This window comes from Zophobas morio, unplaced genomic scaffold (genome assembly GCF_036711695.1).
Source record: "Zophobas morio isolate AGI-343-1 ecotype UQ-CSIRO unplaced genomic scaffold, CSIRO_AGI_Zmor_V1 ptg000007l, whole genome shotgun sequence".
NCBI lineage: Eukaryota > Metazoa > Arthropoda > Insecta > Coleoptera > Tenebrionidae > Zophobas > Zophobas morio.
Window position 1 is genome coordinate 8,464,507 of NW_026972112.1, and position 14,847 is coordinate 8,479,353.

At 34.5% G+C, this 14,847-nt stretch overlaps 1 protein-coding gene across 1 annotated transcript; it reads left to right on the forward strand.

Moving 5' to 3' along the window:
• Window positions 1–645: 645 nt before the first annotated feature.
• On the forward strand, window positions 646–4,428 carry LOC135123914 (segmentation protein even-skipped). Its single transcript, XM_064048772.1, has 3 exons — window positions 646–793; window positions 1,084–1,295; window positions 3,913–4,428. Exons 1-3 carry the CDS (start codon window positions 652–654, stop codon window positions 4,426–4,428), a joined length of 870 nt encoding a protein of 289 aa, XP_063904842.1. The 5' UTR covers window positions 646–651.
• Window positions 4,429–14,847: the final 10,419 nt, after the last annotated feature.

Here is a 14,847-nt window from a genome sequence, read left to right on the forward strand (position 1 = left end):
ATCTCCCACACATGGAAGTTTAACCCCTTTGTTAAAAAAAAATTGAAACATCCAATGAACGAGAACAACTCAACTTTATCCAAACATTCCCTATAAAATTCGACTTCACCCCAATCGAGTTAATCCTTCCATCCCTAACGCAGTCCCACAAAGCCCCAAGCAAACAAATTAATCGCTTCGATTTCCCCCAATCTCCCTCACACCATAAAATTTTATTTCCGTTTCGTACAAAATCCGGATTCTCCAACTCGCAAAATTACATTTTAAATCAAGCAATCTCGGCAACATAAAATTAAACTACTAAAGCATCTTTATAGTACCATAAAAATACAATCAATATCAGATAAGTAAGTAGATATAGCCGCGGCGCAGCAGCCTCGGTTGCCCTTATTAAGGGTTGAAGCGCTAATAGTCCGTATACATCCGCCCTAATACGTTCCGACATGTACTTACAGTCAATAAGGATCGCTTCACGCGATTTTAGGCCCAAGTTCCCGCTGCAGAAGAGCACAGAGGCGGAGCTTCCACTAACAGCAGGCAGCCAACCAAATTTCACTCGAGCTCCGCCCATTTAGCCCAGGATAAAACAAGTGATGGGGGACGCAAGGATACATTTCCTGTGAAACTTTTGTGCGTTCGAGTGTCGATGTTATGCATTTCTACGATAAAATGTTCAATCAGGAACAAAACAACAACGTTCCAGTCGTCTTGGACGTCATTCCGCCCCATTACAACATCCATCATGGGAGCTCCACGCCGCCACAGTCGCCCAACAGCCAACAATACAGCAAAGGTAAGTTTTCATTGACTGACATTCTCAATTTAAAAATTAAAGTAGTTGTCATTTCCGTGTAAACTAATATAATACCGCGATTAAGGATGCTAAATGTATATATTAATTGTGTTCGAATTGATGAAATGTCAACTTCAATGTTAAACGGAAGTGCGACGCCTTAGACTGTGTTTAGCAACATGTGGAAGACACGGCCACTTGATTGTCTAGACGGGTAGTTCCGGATCGGGGGGCTGTTGTTAATTGACGTTAAGTGAAGTACTTGAGTTTAATAGGGGTTGTTCTTATAGATTGCTCGAGTCCGACTCCTAGCGAAAAAATCAACTCTACGGCCACACCAACTGTCAGTGTTAATGATCAAAATATTAGAAGGTATCGAACGGCCTTCACGAGGGAACAGTTAGCCAGACTGGAAAAGGAGTTCTTCAAGGAAAATTATGTGTCCAGACCCAGGAGGTGCGAACTTGCAAACCAGCTGAACCTCCCAGAAAGCACCATCAAGGTAGGTTTGCATTTTCAAGTCGTTCTTTATTATTTTCAAAAATTAAATAGAAGTTTTCGAAAAAGTGAATTTGGATTTGTGATAATTCAGTTTTACTGGGGGTTCGACAGAACTTCTTTTGGCCCTAAAGTACAATAAAACATATCGAGCTTTTTCGAAAAATTACAAAATTTGATTTTGAGAATTTAATTTTTTTCATGAGAACTTCTATAAGTTACAATAAAGATACATTTTCCTTTATAAAATTACGTCATCAACATTTTTGCAAGGACACATAGGTATATTAATTTGGATAGGTGCGGTGTAACACCTACTAAAAATAATAGTATGGTATTCCCAAATTTTCGCGAAAATAGAGTGAGCCGTTCCTGATTTAATCAATAAAATCCCCCAATGAAGCAAATTCTAAAGATATAAATGCAATGATAAATCATAAGACTATATACACATTTTTGGCACATTTTCGATAGGATTTATTCAGTAAAATTTTGAGATGATGTCATCAATTTTTTGGAGAGGATAAACGGATACATCTAGATTACAAATTTACCGTGCTTATGATAACTTTAAAAACTTCGGTTTTGCGGTTTCTAATTTGATCAATAAAATAAATTGATCAAATAATCAATTTTTTTGAGTCACCCTGTATAAGCAGTTCTAACAAGTATGAATGGAATGATAAATCACAAGTATAGACACATGATATTTTGCACGTTTTAAATAGGATTTATTTGACAAAATTTTGAAATGACGTCATCAATTTTTATGGGGATCGTAAACGAATAAATTTTGATTAATTAACGATTTACTGGATGCCTAGGTTAAAAACCCAACACGGATTCATAAACTATAAGTCGGGGAGTATGTTACTTTATAAAATTTAAATAACATTTACCTACTATCGTAAATTTAGGGGATGACGTAATCATATTAGTGGTGGACATGATCAAACAAATTTTGATCAATGTTTTATCATGTACCTACACGATATTCTTAATAAGTAGGTATATACAGGGTGTTATTAAAAGGTACGTACAACAAAATTGACACTTCTTCGCGAAGTCCAAGAAATCTGAAAAACTTATTTTGTGTTATCAAAATTATAAAAGGAAAATTAACCCTTATCCAACCTTTTTAGACGCTACTGAAAGATAAATAGGTAAAATTAATTTATTTTAGTAAATCCTAGCAACTGTAACAATCAAATTTTTGTCAAGACTAAATGTTGCTATAGAAACGAGAGATGATCTTTTTATCAGAGGCGTACAACGAATTTGGACATCAATTTTAATAATTTTTATCTCTAAAACGAGAACACTTTTACCTGAACTTTTTTTAACTTTTAGCACCCATACTTCGAGACCAATTGCCGATTTTATTTTGTACGTACCTTTCAAAAACACGCTGTATACAAAATTTGACAACAATCGGTCCGATAGTTTAGATTAGAAGATTATCTATCTAACAAAAATTGACACAAAATTAATATTTTGGTCTTTTTTTTCTGAGTAGTTAGGTATACATACCTACTTACATTTTTAAATAATTTTCTGAAATCTCCAACATTATTGGCTTTTTAAGGTCTGGTAGATTATTAAATTATGGACATATTTCGTTAAAAGGATGCAGAAATTAGAAAAAGTTGTACAATTTTGTAAGAATCAACATTAAATTTTTTTTTGGATTTTTGAAATAATTTGAATTTTCATACATTTTATTTATCTCGTGATGTTTATTAATACATTTCTGGCAATGGAAAAATATTGCAATAAAAACAAAATGGCGTCTGTAAGGAAAAAACAAGTGAGAGTGTTATTCTTTAATATACTCGGAAACACATTTTTTTTTTCTTTCGGAATAATTTGAATTCTTTTCTGCTCTATGTTTTCTACTCGAAAATACTTATTAGGAAAATTCCAAAATTCTAGAAACAAATTCTTTCGGTTTCACTTTTTTCCAGTTGTCTCACTACCTTCGTTTTATTTAAATTACCTCATTACAAAAATTATGCTTACCATGAAACCACCACAAAGGTAATTTTCCGTTAGCCCATGTAATTACCCAACCCATGGCTGCCAATTAACACATTGCTCACTTAAATAAAACGCTAATACAGCTTTTAAGAGATGAAAAGAGCCGCGTTCATAAGTGTCCGCCGCTTTATGCTAATTTGGTCTCTATTACTTTGGCTTTTTAGTCGTTCAAGTCTAGTAGCCTAATGGACAGATAAGCTGGAATCATATGGTTTATGATGTGTTAACTGTTGGAGATCAAGGCGGCACGGACTGGCTACCAACACCGCTTTGTCCAACTAATTAGCGTTTCCTCAATCCACATCCATTTCTTTTGACAAGAACATTCATTAATACCCGATCGCGAAAAACAAAAAAGAAAATTTTCTTAAGAGACTTCTGGCTTATGACGCAATAAGATGCATCATTTGCATACCACACTCAACAGCAACCGCGGTATTTTAGGTCCCCCAAGGCTCCACATCAGGACCACTACTTGTCGTTCTTATAAATAAATCGTTACAGTTTCGATTAGTATCGTTAGAGTTATATCAAATTTCTTTTCATTTTTGAAAATCCTAATAATTGTTTTTTTGTTGTTGTAGGTGTGGTTCCAAAATCGACGCATGAAAGACAAGCGCCAGCGCATGGCCATCGCCTGGCCGTACGCCGCCGTCTACACCGACCCCGCGTTCGCCGCCTCTATCTTCCACGCCGCCGCCACCAGCCTGCCGCTCCACTATCCGCCGCCGCCGCCGGTCTACACGCACCACTACGCTCGGTACCACTCCTACCCCAATTTCGCCGTGCCGCCAGGCGGCATTCCGCTGCAAAACCCGGCGCTCAACCTGACGCCCTCGAACGTGGGTCCGCTTCCCGGGGGTCTGCCCCAGAACGCCCAGCTGCCGCTAAACTTGGGCCTGGACTTTCCCTACCCCACGAAGTTCGAACCCTCCACGAAGGTTTCGCCCAGGAGTTCGCCTGTGCATTCTGATCCGAGTTTGAGTCCCGACGTTCACCACGAGCCGCTGCTGATCACCGCTGAGAAGCTGTCGCCGCCCCCACAGACTAAGATGGCGCAGCAGCCGAAGTTGTTCAAGCCGTATAAGTCGGAGGTGTAAGGGGGCGGCGCTTGTATATATGTTTTTTTACTACATGTACTACTTTAGGTTAAGGGAGAGGTTTGCCTCATTTTGGAAACTAACGGAACACGATTCAGGAAATTGGGTTATCGTAAATTTAATCAAAAAATCTGTTCATTAAAAAAAACAAACAATTTTAAATTGCTTCAGGGCCGGTTTATAGAACAGCGAGTTAAATATTTAATCCTCGATTAGTTTAACAGAGAATTAAAATGTGGAATATGAGCCCGTGATTGGTCAAAACATGCGCGTTGCCTCGCAACGGACCTCAATTAAAAGTTAATCGCGTATTAACTTTAACTTCGCTTTCTATAAATCGGGTCTCAATGTTTTTGAAATTTTGGAATTACGGTTACCGAAATGAGGGTGAGTTCGCCTTTAAGTGTTGTATATAGTTGTTTGTTGTTACTTTTTATTGTTTGTGAGCTGGACTATTTTATTTATTTTGAAGATTTAGTGAAATAAACGTTTTTGATTATTTTGATGTTTTATTAGATGTAACTTACTACCCCACATTTTTCCAGTGGTTGTCCGAACCACTAATTTTGCGCTTGTTTAAGCACACAAATTCAGTTTATCATCTCCTGATGCTGCAAAATTATTTTTGTGTACCTATTTAAAAAAAAATTGGTAAACATATTTTGCGTGTAACAAACAGCGCCATGAAAACACTGAAAAAACACGTTAATTTTGTTGTTGTAGAGCCAGTATTAAAAAAACACGTTTATCAATTATTAAATAACACAGTCAAAACACTGTTTATGACACACTAACAATAAATCGTTACAATCCTTGTTCTTTGAACTGATGACCAGTTAACAAAATAAGTTTACTTTTGCTTTTTTGTACTACAGGTAAAATTGTAGAACTGATGGTATTACTAAACTTGTGAAACGTACAAAGCAATGGTCATATTACAGTTGTGGATTTAAATTTAATCCATTGAAATATTATAAAACTTATAAATTTACGGAAAAAATTCGTTTAAAAAATGTTGCAGTAGGTACATACAGGGTCAGTCAGCGAAAAGTCAAAAGTTTAAGTATTCAATTTTCAAATGGAGAATAATAACTCGCGTGCATACATAAATTCTCTGCTTTAAAAGAAGCTATAGAAAAAAGTATATTGCAGAAATACCATTTAACTTTTTTATTTTGCAGATTTTACAGTTTTTTTATTTCAAAAAAATGTAAAAAATTAGTTTTATTAGCTTCACTATTTAATATTCGTAAGTTAGTAAGTGAGTCTATACTTGTGATTTAACACTGCATTAAAAGTTTTTAGATTTCTTATACAGAGTGACTCAAAAAGTAATGAATGAATAATTAGGTAAAATCCCTCCATCTTTAATTATATCCAGAATTCTTAAATATGAGCATGTTATGCAAATATGGTGAAAAGTGTTGTTCAAAAAAAGATATAGGTATGTTAGCTGACATGGAGCTTTAGTTCAGAATTGACCTAAGAAAATCTTTTTTTTTACTTTATTTTTTTTTTTTATATGTTTATACATCGTTTTCTTAATGGGTCTGTCAAATCCAAACGGGTTACTTCTTCGGTCCAAAAATTCACCAACTCCGACCCAAAAATTCCAAGGAAACGAATGGTATAAACCGGAAGTCGAATACTTGAACCGTTTTAAATGATAAACCCGTAAATTCCAACAATTTTTTTTTAATATCTCAACTTACTGATGACGTGATGTTTATGTTATAACTTCTTTATCCGAAAACGGACACCCCTGAAATTTACTGTGCCTACTAATTGGAACCTCCTAAATACCAATACTTGATCAGAATTGACCAATAGACTTTCCTAATTTTTGTATTATTTTTTATGTTGATATGTTAAGAAAAATGACATCATTTGACTCATTGGATTCTTAAAGCCTGACGGCCAATTTATCCGGTCCAAAACATCACCGAGAGTGAGTAAAAAACTCCAAGAAATCAAATGGTCTAAACTGGAACTCAGATACTTCAACCGTTTTTTTAATGTCTCAATTGACGACGTGGTACTAATTTCTTTATTTAATACCGGACACGAACATACAGTTATTTCCATATCAACAATTTTATTAATTAATTACAAATCTACAAAAATTATGTTAATTGCTAAATTTTTCGTATTCTCTCTTGCCCTGTATTGTTTCTGCGGTAATTTTGGAACACACTGTATAATAAATTTGGCGTCTTCCCTGCGGAATAGACGTAAATTCGTCATTAACTCCAATACCTAAATGCTTATTATTTTTAACCAAAAGAATATTACTCTTGAAGTAATTAATCCGAATTCAGTATTAAAATAGAGATTCTTAATATATGCGAGCGTTTTCCTGACATAAAAATTAGAAGCAATGTTCATTTTAACACATGTTTTATGTTGTGTCTGGAAACCGACCAATTCAAAATTTTTATTAAACACAATTGTAAATATAAAGCTGTTAATTTTTGACAATTAATTTTGACGAGTTTTCTTCTTATTTTTCAGGAAAACAAAGGACAACTCACTCGCACAGCCAGGGAATACTTACAAAAGAATCAGTCTGCAAAGACATACAAAAAAAAATTGGGACGGCAGACAGACGGACAGACAGATAGACGGAAACGGGAGATCCATTTCTTCGTACTCTAGGAGTCATGAAAGGTCGAGAAAAAGTAAAAGTAGAGAGCCGGCCGCCGGACTCGATTACAATACTTCCTAATATTTCGCCTTTTTTTTTTCTTAATATAAGTACATAGCCATCTTTTCATAGCAAAAAACTTAAAACATGGTTAAAATGGTTTATGCAAGGAAATATGGGTTTTGCAATTATGGGACGGATGGATGTTTTAAGTTTCATGTTGTGAAAACAAGTCTACACATATAAAACAAAAAGGTAAAATATAAGCCCGCCCACCCGCCCTGCCCCAATTGTGATGATTCTTTTTATTCGCCGTGAATCAAGGAGGCGGAACTTAACTGCAAAATACTTATTTCCTTCAAGAAATTACAAACATGTTTTTGAGCACGAGAAAAAAAGGCAAAATATAAACCCCGCCCACCCGCCCCATCTCAATTGTGATGATTTTTTTAATTTCAGAAACTCAAAACTTCATCACTGTTTAGATCAGAGGAGTTATGTGTGAGGTTTAACCTTAGGTGTTAATTTTTTCTTAATATACCCATATAGTGCCCTTTGAATAACAGGATACTCAAAAAAATGTCTTAGATGGTAAATTCTTGTAGAGAGAGAAATAAGAATTTTGCATTTAAATTCCGTTCATTTGGCTCTCGACGATTATAGAAAAATCATCACAATTGAGATAGGGCTCGTGGGCGGGGCTTATATTTTGCTTTTTTTCTTAATATACGTAGTTGTCTTTTTAGAACAAGAAATTTAAAACATCTTTAAAATGGTAAATTCTTGTAGACAAATATCGATCTTGCACTTAAGCCCAGCCCCTCGATCTGACAAAGAATGAAAAATTCGTCACAATTGAGAACTGAGATCGGCGGGGGTATGGGTAGGGCCTAATCTTCGGCTTCATTTTTTTCTTAATATATACAGGGTTATTCAGCTAAGATGACCCATTTATGTTTTTAAAATAGGCAACCCAAAATACCGATTCCACCTGATCCTGGATTACAAAAAATGTTTCAAAATTAAATTGTATCAAAGTTTGCTAAATGTATAGAAACGTCAGTCAACGTCAGTGTCAGAAAAACGCCTATGCATTCAATAACGACAAAACCGACATGATCCTTAGTTATGGACACGTTATGGAGAATGACACAAAAAAGCACTTCTTTTCCCTACAAGAAACTAAGAACATGTTTAACTATCCTGTTGTTGAAAGAGAATTCTATATATTAAAAAAAAACAAAAGTTAAGTCCCACCCACCCGCCTGATCTCAATTGTGATGAGTTTTACAATTTAGTTTAATCCTAACATCAATATTTCTCTAAAAAATTCTACCTTTTTAAAAACATATTTCATATGGTAATTTCTTGTAGAGAAATGAGGAATTTGCAGCTAAACTCCGCCCTTCAGCTCAGAATGAATAAAATATTCATCAGAATTGAGAAGGGGTGGGTGGGCGGGGCTTATATTTTGTCCATTTTATCTTAATACCTATACGAAGTCTTCTTTTCCAAACAAGAAACTGAAAACATGTTTACCTAACCTGTTGTTGAAAGAGAATTCTATATATTAAAAAAAAACAAAAGTTAAGCCCCACCCACCCGCCCGATCTCAATTGTGATGAGTTTTTAAAGGCGGAGTTTAATTGTAACATTAATATTTCTCTAAAAAATTCTACCCTTTTAAAAACGTATTTCATATGGTAATTTCTTGTAGAGACATGAAGAATTTGCAGCTAAACTCCGCCCTTCAACTCACGATGAATAAAGCATTCATCACAATTGAGAAGGGGTGGGTGCGGGGCAAATATTTGGTCCGGTTTTTCTTAATATACGAAGTCTTCGTTTCCCAACAAGAAACTGAAAACACGTTTAATTATCCTGTTGTTGAAAGAAAATTCTATATATTAAGAAAAAAAAAAAGTTAAGCCCCACCCACCCGCCCGATCTCAATTGTGATGAATTTTTAAAGGCAGAGTTTAAATGTAACATCAATATTTCTCTAAAAAATTCTACCTTTTTAAAAACATTTCATATGGTAATTTCTTGTAGAAACATGAGGAATTTGCAGCTAAACTTCGCCCTTCAGCTCACAATGAATAAAATATTCATCACAATTGAGAAGGGGTGGGTGGGCGGGGCATATATTTGGTCCTATTTTTCTTAATATACCAAGTTTTCTTTTTCCAACAAGAAACTGAAAACGTATTTACCTAACCTGATGTTGAAAGAGAATTCTATATATTAAGAAAAAAAAAAAAAAAAACAAAAGTTAAGCCTCACCCGCCCGCCCGATCTCAATTGTGATGAGTTTTTAAAGGCGGAGTTTAATTGTAACATCAATATTTCTCTAAAAAATTCTACCCTTTTAAAAACATATTTCAGATGGTTATTTCTTGGAGAGAAATGAGGAATTTGCAGCTAAACTCCGCCCTTCAACTCACGATGAATAAAGCATTAATCACAATTGAGAAGGGGAGGGTGGGCGGGGCAAATATTCGGTCCGGTTTTTCTTAATATACGAAGTCTTCGTTTCCCAACAAGAAACTGAAAACATGTTTAATTATCCTGTTGTTGAAAGAAAATTCTATATATTAAGAAAAAAAAACAAAAGTTAAGCCCCACCCACCCGCCCGATCTCAATTGTGATGAATTTTTAAAGGCAGAGTTTAAATGTAACTTCAATATTTCTCTAAAAAATTCTACCTTTTTAAAAACATTTCATATCGTAATTTCTTGTAGAAATGTGAGGAATTTGCAGCTAAACTTCGCCCTTCAGCTCACAATGAATAAAATATTCATCACAATTGAGAAAGGGTGGGTGGGCGGGGCATATATTTGGTCCTGTTTTTCTTAATATACGAAGTTTTCTTTTTCCAACAAAAAACTGAAAACATGTTTACCTAACCTGTTGTTGAAAGAGAATTCTATATATTAAGAAAAAAAAACAAAAGTTAAGCCCCACCCACCCGCCCAATCTCAATTGTGATGAGTTTTTAAAGGCGGAGTTTAATTGTAACATCAATATTTCTCTAAAAAATCCTACCCTTTTAAAAACATATTTCAGATGGTTATTTCTTGTAGAGAAATGAGGAATTTGCAGCTAAACTCCGCCCTTCAGCTCAGGATGAATAAAATATTGATCACAATTGAGAAGGGGTGGGTGGGCGGGGCTTACATTTGGTCCGGTTTTTTTATATACGAAGTCTTCTTTTCCCAACAAGAAACTGACAACATGTTTAACTATCCTATTGTTGAAAGAAAACTCTATATATTAAAAAAAAAACAAAAAAAAAGTAAGCAAACTTTGATACAATTCAATTTTGAAACATTTTTTGTAATCCAGGCTCAAGTGGAATCGGTATAATGGGTTGCCTATTTTAAAAACACGAATGGGTCATGTAAGCTGAATAACCCTGTATATAGTAATCTTTGAGCGACACGATACTCAAAAACATATGTTTAATTCCTTGTAGAGAAATGAGGATTTTGCAGCTAAGCTCCGTCCCCTTGGTTCACGACGAATAAGAAAAAATCGTAACAATTGAGATAGGGGGGGTGAGCGGGGCTATATTTTGCCTTTTTTTTCTTAGTCTGTGTAGACTTATTTCGACAACAAGAAACTTAAAACATGTCTAAAATGGTAAATTTTTGTAGTAATCAACTTAAATCCTCCACTTTCTTCTACAACCCCTTTAAATACGGCAAACGTTGAACATCAAAGTTACTATCAGCGGCAACTTGGCAACGGCGTTTATAAACGACAATTTTTAGCTCTAAAACTGCAAAGATAAGTTTATAAATCCCACTGCTAACGTCGTCAAAAAAAGATGTTCATGGAATAGTTCCAAATTTGACAAAAATCTGCAGGACATAATTTTGGAATTTCGGTAAAAATATTGAAATTCTTTGTTTTGAAGGGGGAAGCTTAATTTAGTACGCGGCATAGGTATATATTTTTTAAGGGAGTTTGATAAATCCTCAAATTACTTATATTGTCCTGGAAACAGATGTGTAAACACAATTGTTAAATATTTCTTTCGTGTTCGTTGAGAACTGTTGCATTTTTTTTATTCTAAAAACTATTTATTATGACATTTGGGTTAGCAACAGACCACTAGGTACTCGATGGCCAGCTCGCACGCCAGATTTAGCGCCCTTAGATTTGATTTGATCTTAAAAACTTTGACGTTGTTATACGACCACTTGCTTGATTTAAAAGGTTAATAAAAAAAAAATTGAATTAGGAATACTGATTTCATTAAACTTTATTTTTTTTGTATTCATAAATTTGATTTTTTCCATTGAAAATTTAAAAAAAGATACTTTAAATTAAACTGTTGTAATTATAATCACACAGAACGACAAAAAAATCCAAAGAATCAAATGGTTTAAACCGAAAGTCGGATACTTGAACCGTTTTGAAATCATGAACCCGTAAACTCCAAAAACATTTTTTTTAGTAAGTATTTCGATTGACATATGGCGTTTATGGTACTAATTTCCCTATTCGAAAACGGAGACTTTTGAAATTTGCTGTGTTTATTAATTTCAACCTCCTGAATACGAATCCAAGTTCAAAAATGACCTGCGGAACTTCTTGATTTTGTTATTATTTTTTATGTTGGTACCTTGAGAAAAATGAGGTACAAAAAATCACTTTAATTAAACCGTTTTGAAATGGAAAACCCACTCGGACAGTAAAAATTCAAAAAGTTTGTTCTGACTGGAGTGCGATTATTCAAAATAATTTTCACAAATATGTATATAGCTTAGTTATATAACTAATTTCATTACATTTTTCTTGGTGAGTGACGAATTGTAGAATTTTTTTTATAATTTGCAACGGCTATGGTAGCCAGTGCATGAACACTGCGCTGCATCACTTCAACTAATTGTGATTTATTAGTCCTCTGAAAGCTTCTCCTAGACTTCCTATGTGTAGCAAACCACAAGGATGCAACTATTGTCGGAATTCGTGTAAAGATCTTTCAATTTATCTTCTCAAACAAAACAGGAGGACACTTTGCTTTGAAAACCTGTCAGAGGTTGGTCACTTGTATAGACCCACACACAAAGGACACGTCTCTGTTTATGTTTACATATTGGCTTACAACTTAGTAGAACTAATCAAATTAAGCCACCAAGTGCTGCAACAGGTTCAGCAAATAACTCAACCTCTACTAGTTTTTTTTTTCAGTTATTAATTTAACGAAAAACACCAGAATTACGCAAATTTGGCAACGAGCTCAGCTGCAATGAATGTAATATTATAACTGTGATGAAGATCATGGTCGTAGAGAATGATCTAGTGGTGCGGACGTGCCAATACTCCCTTATTCTAGTTCAACGAACTATTTGGCAGGGTTGACTAAATTTATTGGCCGCAATAAACTTTATTTTAGACGCCCATCCGTGAGTATTGCTACTGAGTCTGGTTCAGAATTCAAGTCAAAAGCACCGCCACATTCGAACTGTGCGCCCTACAGTATTCCTGGGGTTTTTCTACTCACAACTGTCATAATGTCAGGTAGATTTGCTTTATTAGTTTATTGGTGTCTTGTTGAACAGATCAGAGAATGTTATTAGGGAGAAATGGTTAAAAATGACGGGGCGACAGACAGTTTGGACAATTTGTCACGGGAAATTCGCTAAATTTGTCTAATTTCCAAAATAATAATGGGTATACAGAGTAAACGTTTTCTGTATTGGTAAAATAAACTGCGTTTTCGGTTCGATTCGCTGAAGAATAGAAATATGGCACTAGGAGTCGCTAAATCAGTTTCCAGTGCACATTTTATGCTGTTTATCGCAGATGAACATACATAGATAAACTCATATTCCTCCTCGCGATAAGACCATTTAGATGCACCTAATATTTCCTTATCGTCCTCCATTCTCCGTAACCAATCTCGATCATTAATAAATCAACAATATATCACAAATAATTGGTATTGATTTCCAATTATCCGGCATAACAGAATGCGGAGGAGCGAAACGAAGACACGAGTTGGTAATCCCATCTAATCTTATATCTATTACAATGTTGACTGCAACGGATTAATCCGATAGGGAATACAAACAATTTGTCACGCTTCCCGTTGTGCGCACCCCCTCGTATCATAATACATTTATCTGAATTACCGCCACGCATTCATATATGCCAAATTTCAACATCTGTTTTAAAGCGCCTGCCCCTGAATTGTGTCAATCGAGACAAACGCAGGTAGTTAAAAGTTTGAAGAATTTTAAAATGGGTTTTAAAAATCGAAAAAAAATTATGTACATTTGAAAAAGTCCTAATTCTCTCTAAAAAAAAGTAAATGATCTTATAATTATTTTACTTAAAGTTGGTAGTGGTGAGCCGTCAACGTGATGACAGCGTAGCTGCTGAAACTTGCCATGTCTCGGAGACAATAACGTGTTTGTCAGCGTTTGTCATGAAGATTATGAAGATTATTTAATGTTATATTTCATTTCATTTATTTGAATATTTTTTTCAAGTATGAAAGTGATTTAATAATTCAATAAACATAGTTAAAGGCCCACGCCAGAGACGTAATCAACAGATTTATTGACGAAAGGAAGTTACAGAACATTTTTGAAGTTAAAAAAGAGTGAACATGTGCCTTGAACAGAATGATGAACATTTTCAACATTTACTGTGATGTTTAACCGCAAAAAATTTGTATTTTTTTTATCATAATGCATTAGTTTTATTTTTAAAAAACATGTAAAGCGTTTAGGCAACCAGTTATACACATGTGTGTGGTCCATGTGTGATCTTTGTCATGCGTCCTTGGGCATTTAGTACGGATCTCCGTACAATTAAATCGGAGAGGCGGCACGTTTACATGACCTACTGTGACCCTATAAACATTTATAGAAGCCCTGTACTAGCAACAATGATAAACTACCCGCTTTTCTGTCGTCTGCGTCGATATTTATTTGACAGATGACAGATAATTTTCGAAGCGATTGAACATATCCCTGTACTTGTTGTTTATGAATCCGCCTTTCATAACAATATTTTATACTAATATAAGAGAAACTTTGAAATTTTGAGTAAGCTTTTGTTAGCTCAGGTGGTAAGAGTTTTTTTTTTTCTAAAAAACTGGATTTGTTTGATTCTACTTCTAGATAAGTTCTATCCAATAACATGAGCCTAATTTTCTATTTACCTATGCAAGTAAACAACTGAAATTCCGTACTTATTTATTATTATGTTTCATGCACATACCATAGTTTCATTTACCCACTGAATAGAGTGAATGTAAATAAAACAGAATTTATGGTAGACGTTTCCTTAATTCGAAACCTACCAATACTACCTGGTGATTTATAATTTTTTTTAGGAACGGTTATGTATCCAACGATCAACGTTACACTGATGATGAATGATATTTTTAGGTTTGTACAACGTAGAATTTCGTCACAAAGAAAGTTTATGTCACAACGTTTCGAACAAATTTTTTTTCATCTTCTTTAAGAGTAGAGTCAACTATTAGAATTATTATTTACGCTAAATAATTGATTGTACCTCTTAAAAACAAACAAAAAATACGAACCGTTATTAAATCAATAGTAGCCTGTAATATTTGTTGTTTTACTTTTTGCATTAAATTAAATTTGTGTAAGCATACATTAGATACGCAATAAAATAGTTTTATTTGCTCATCGATTGCTATGAAATTTTACCTTTTCGTTAAAACGATTGCATAGATTTTGTTCATCCCGACCAATAATGATGATGTCATCTCAGAATATTGCTAAGT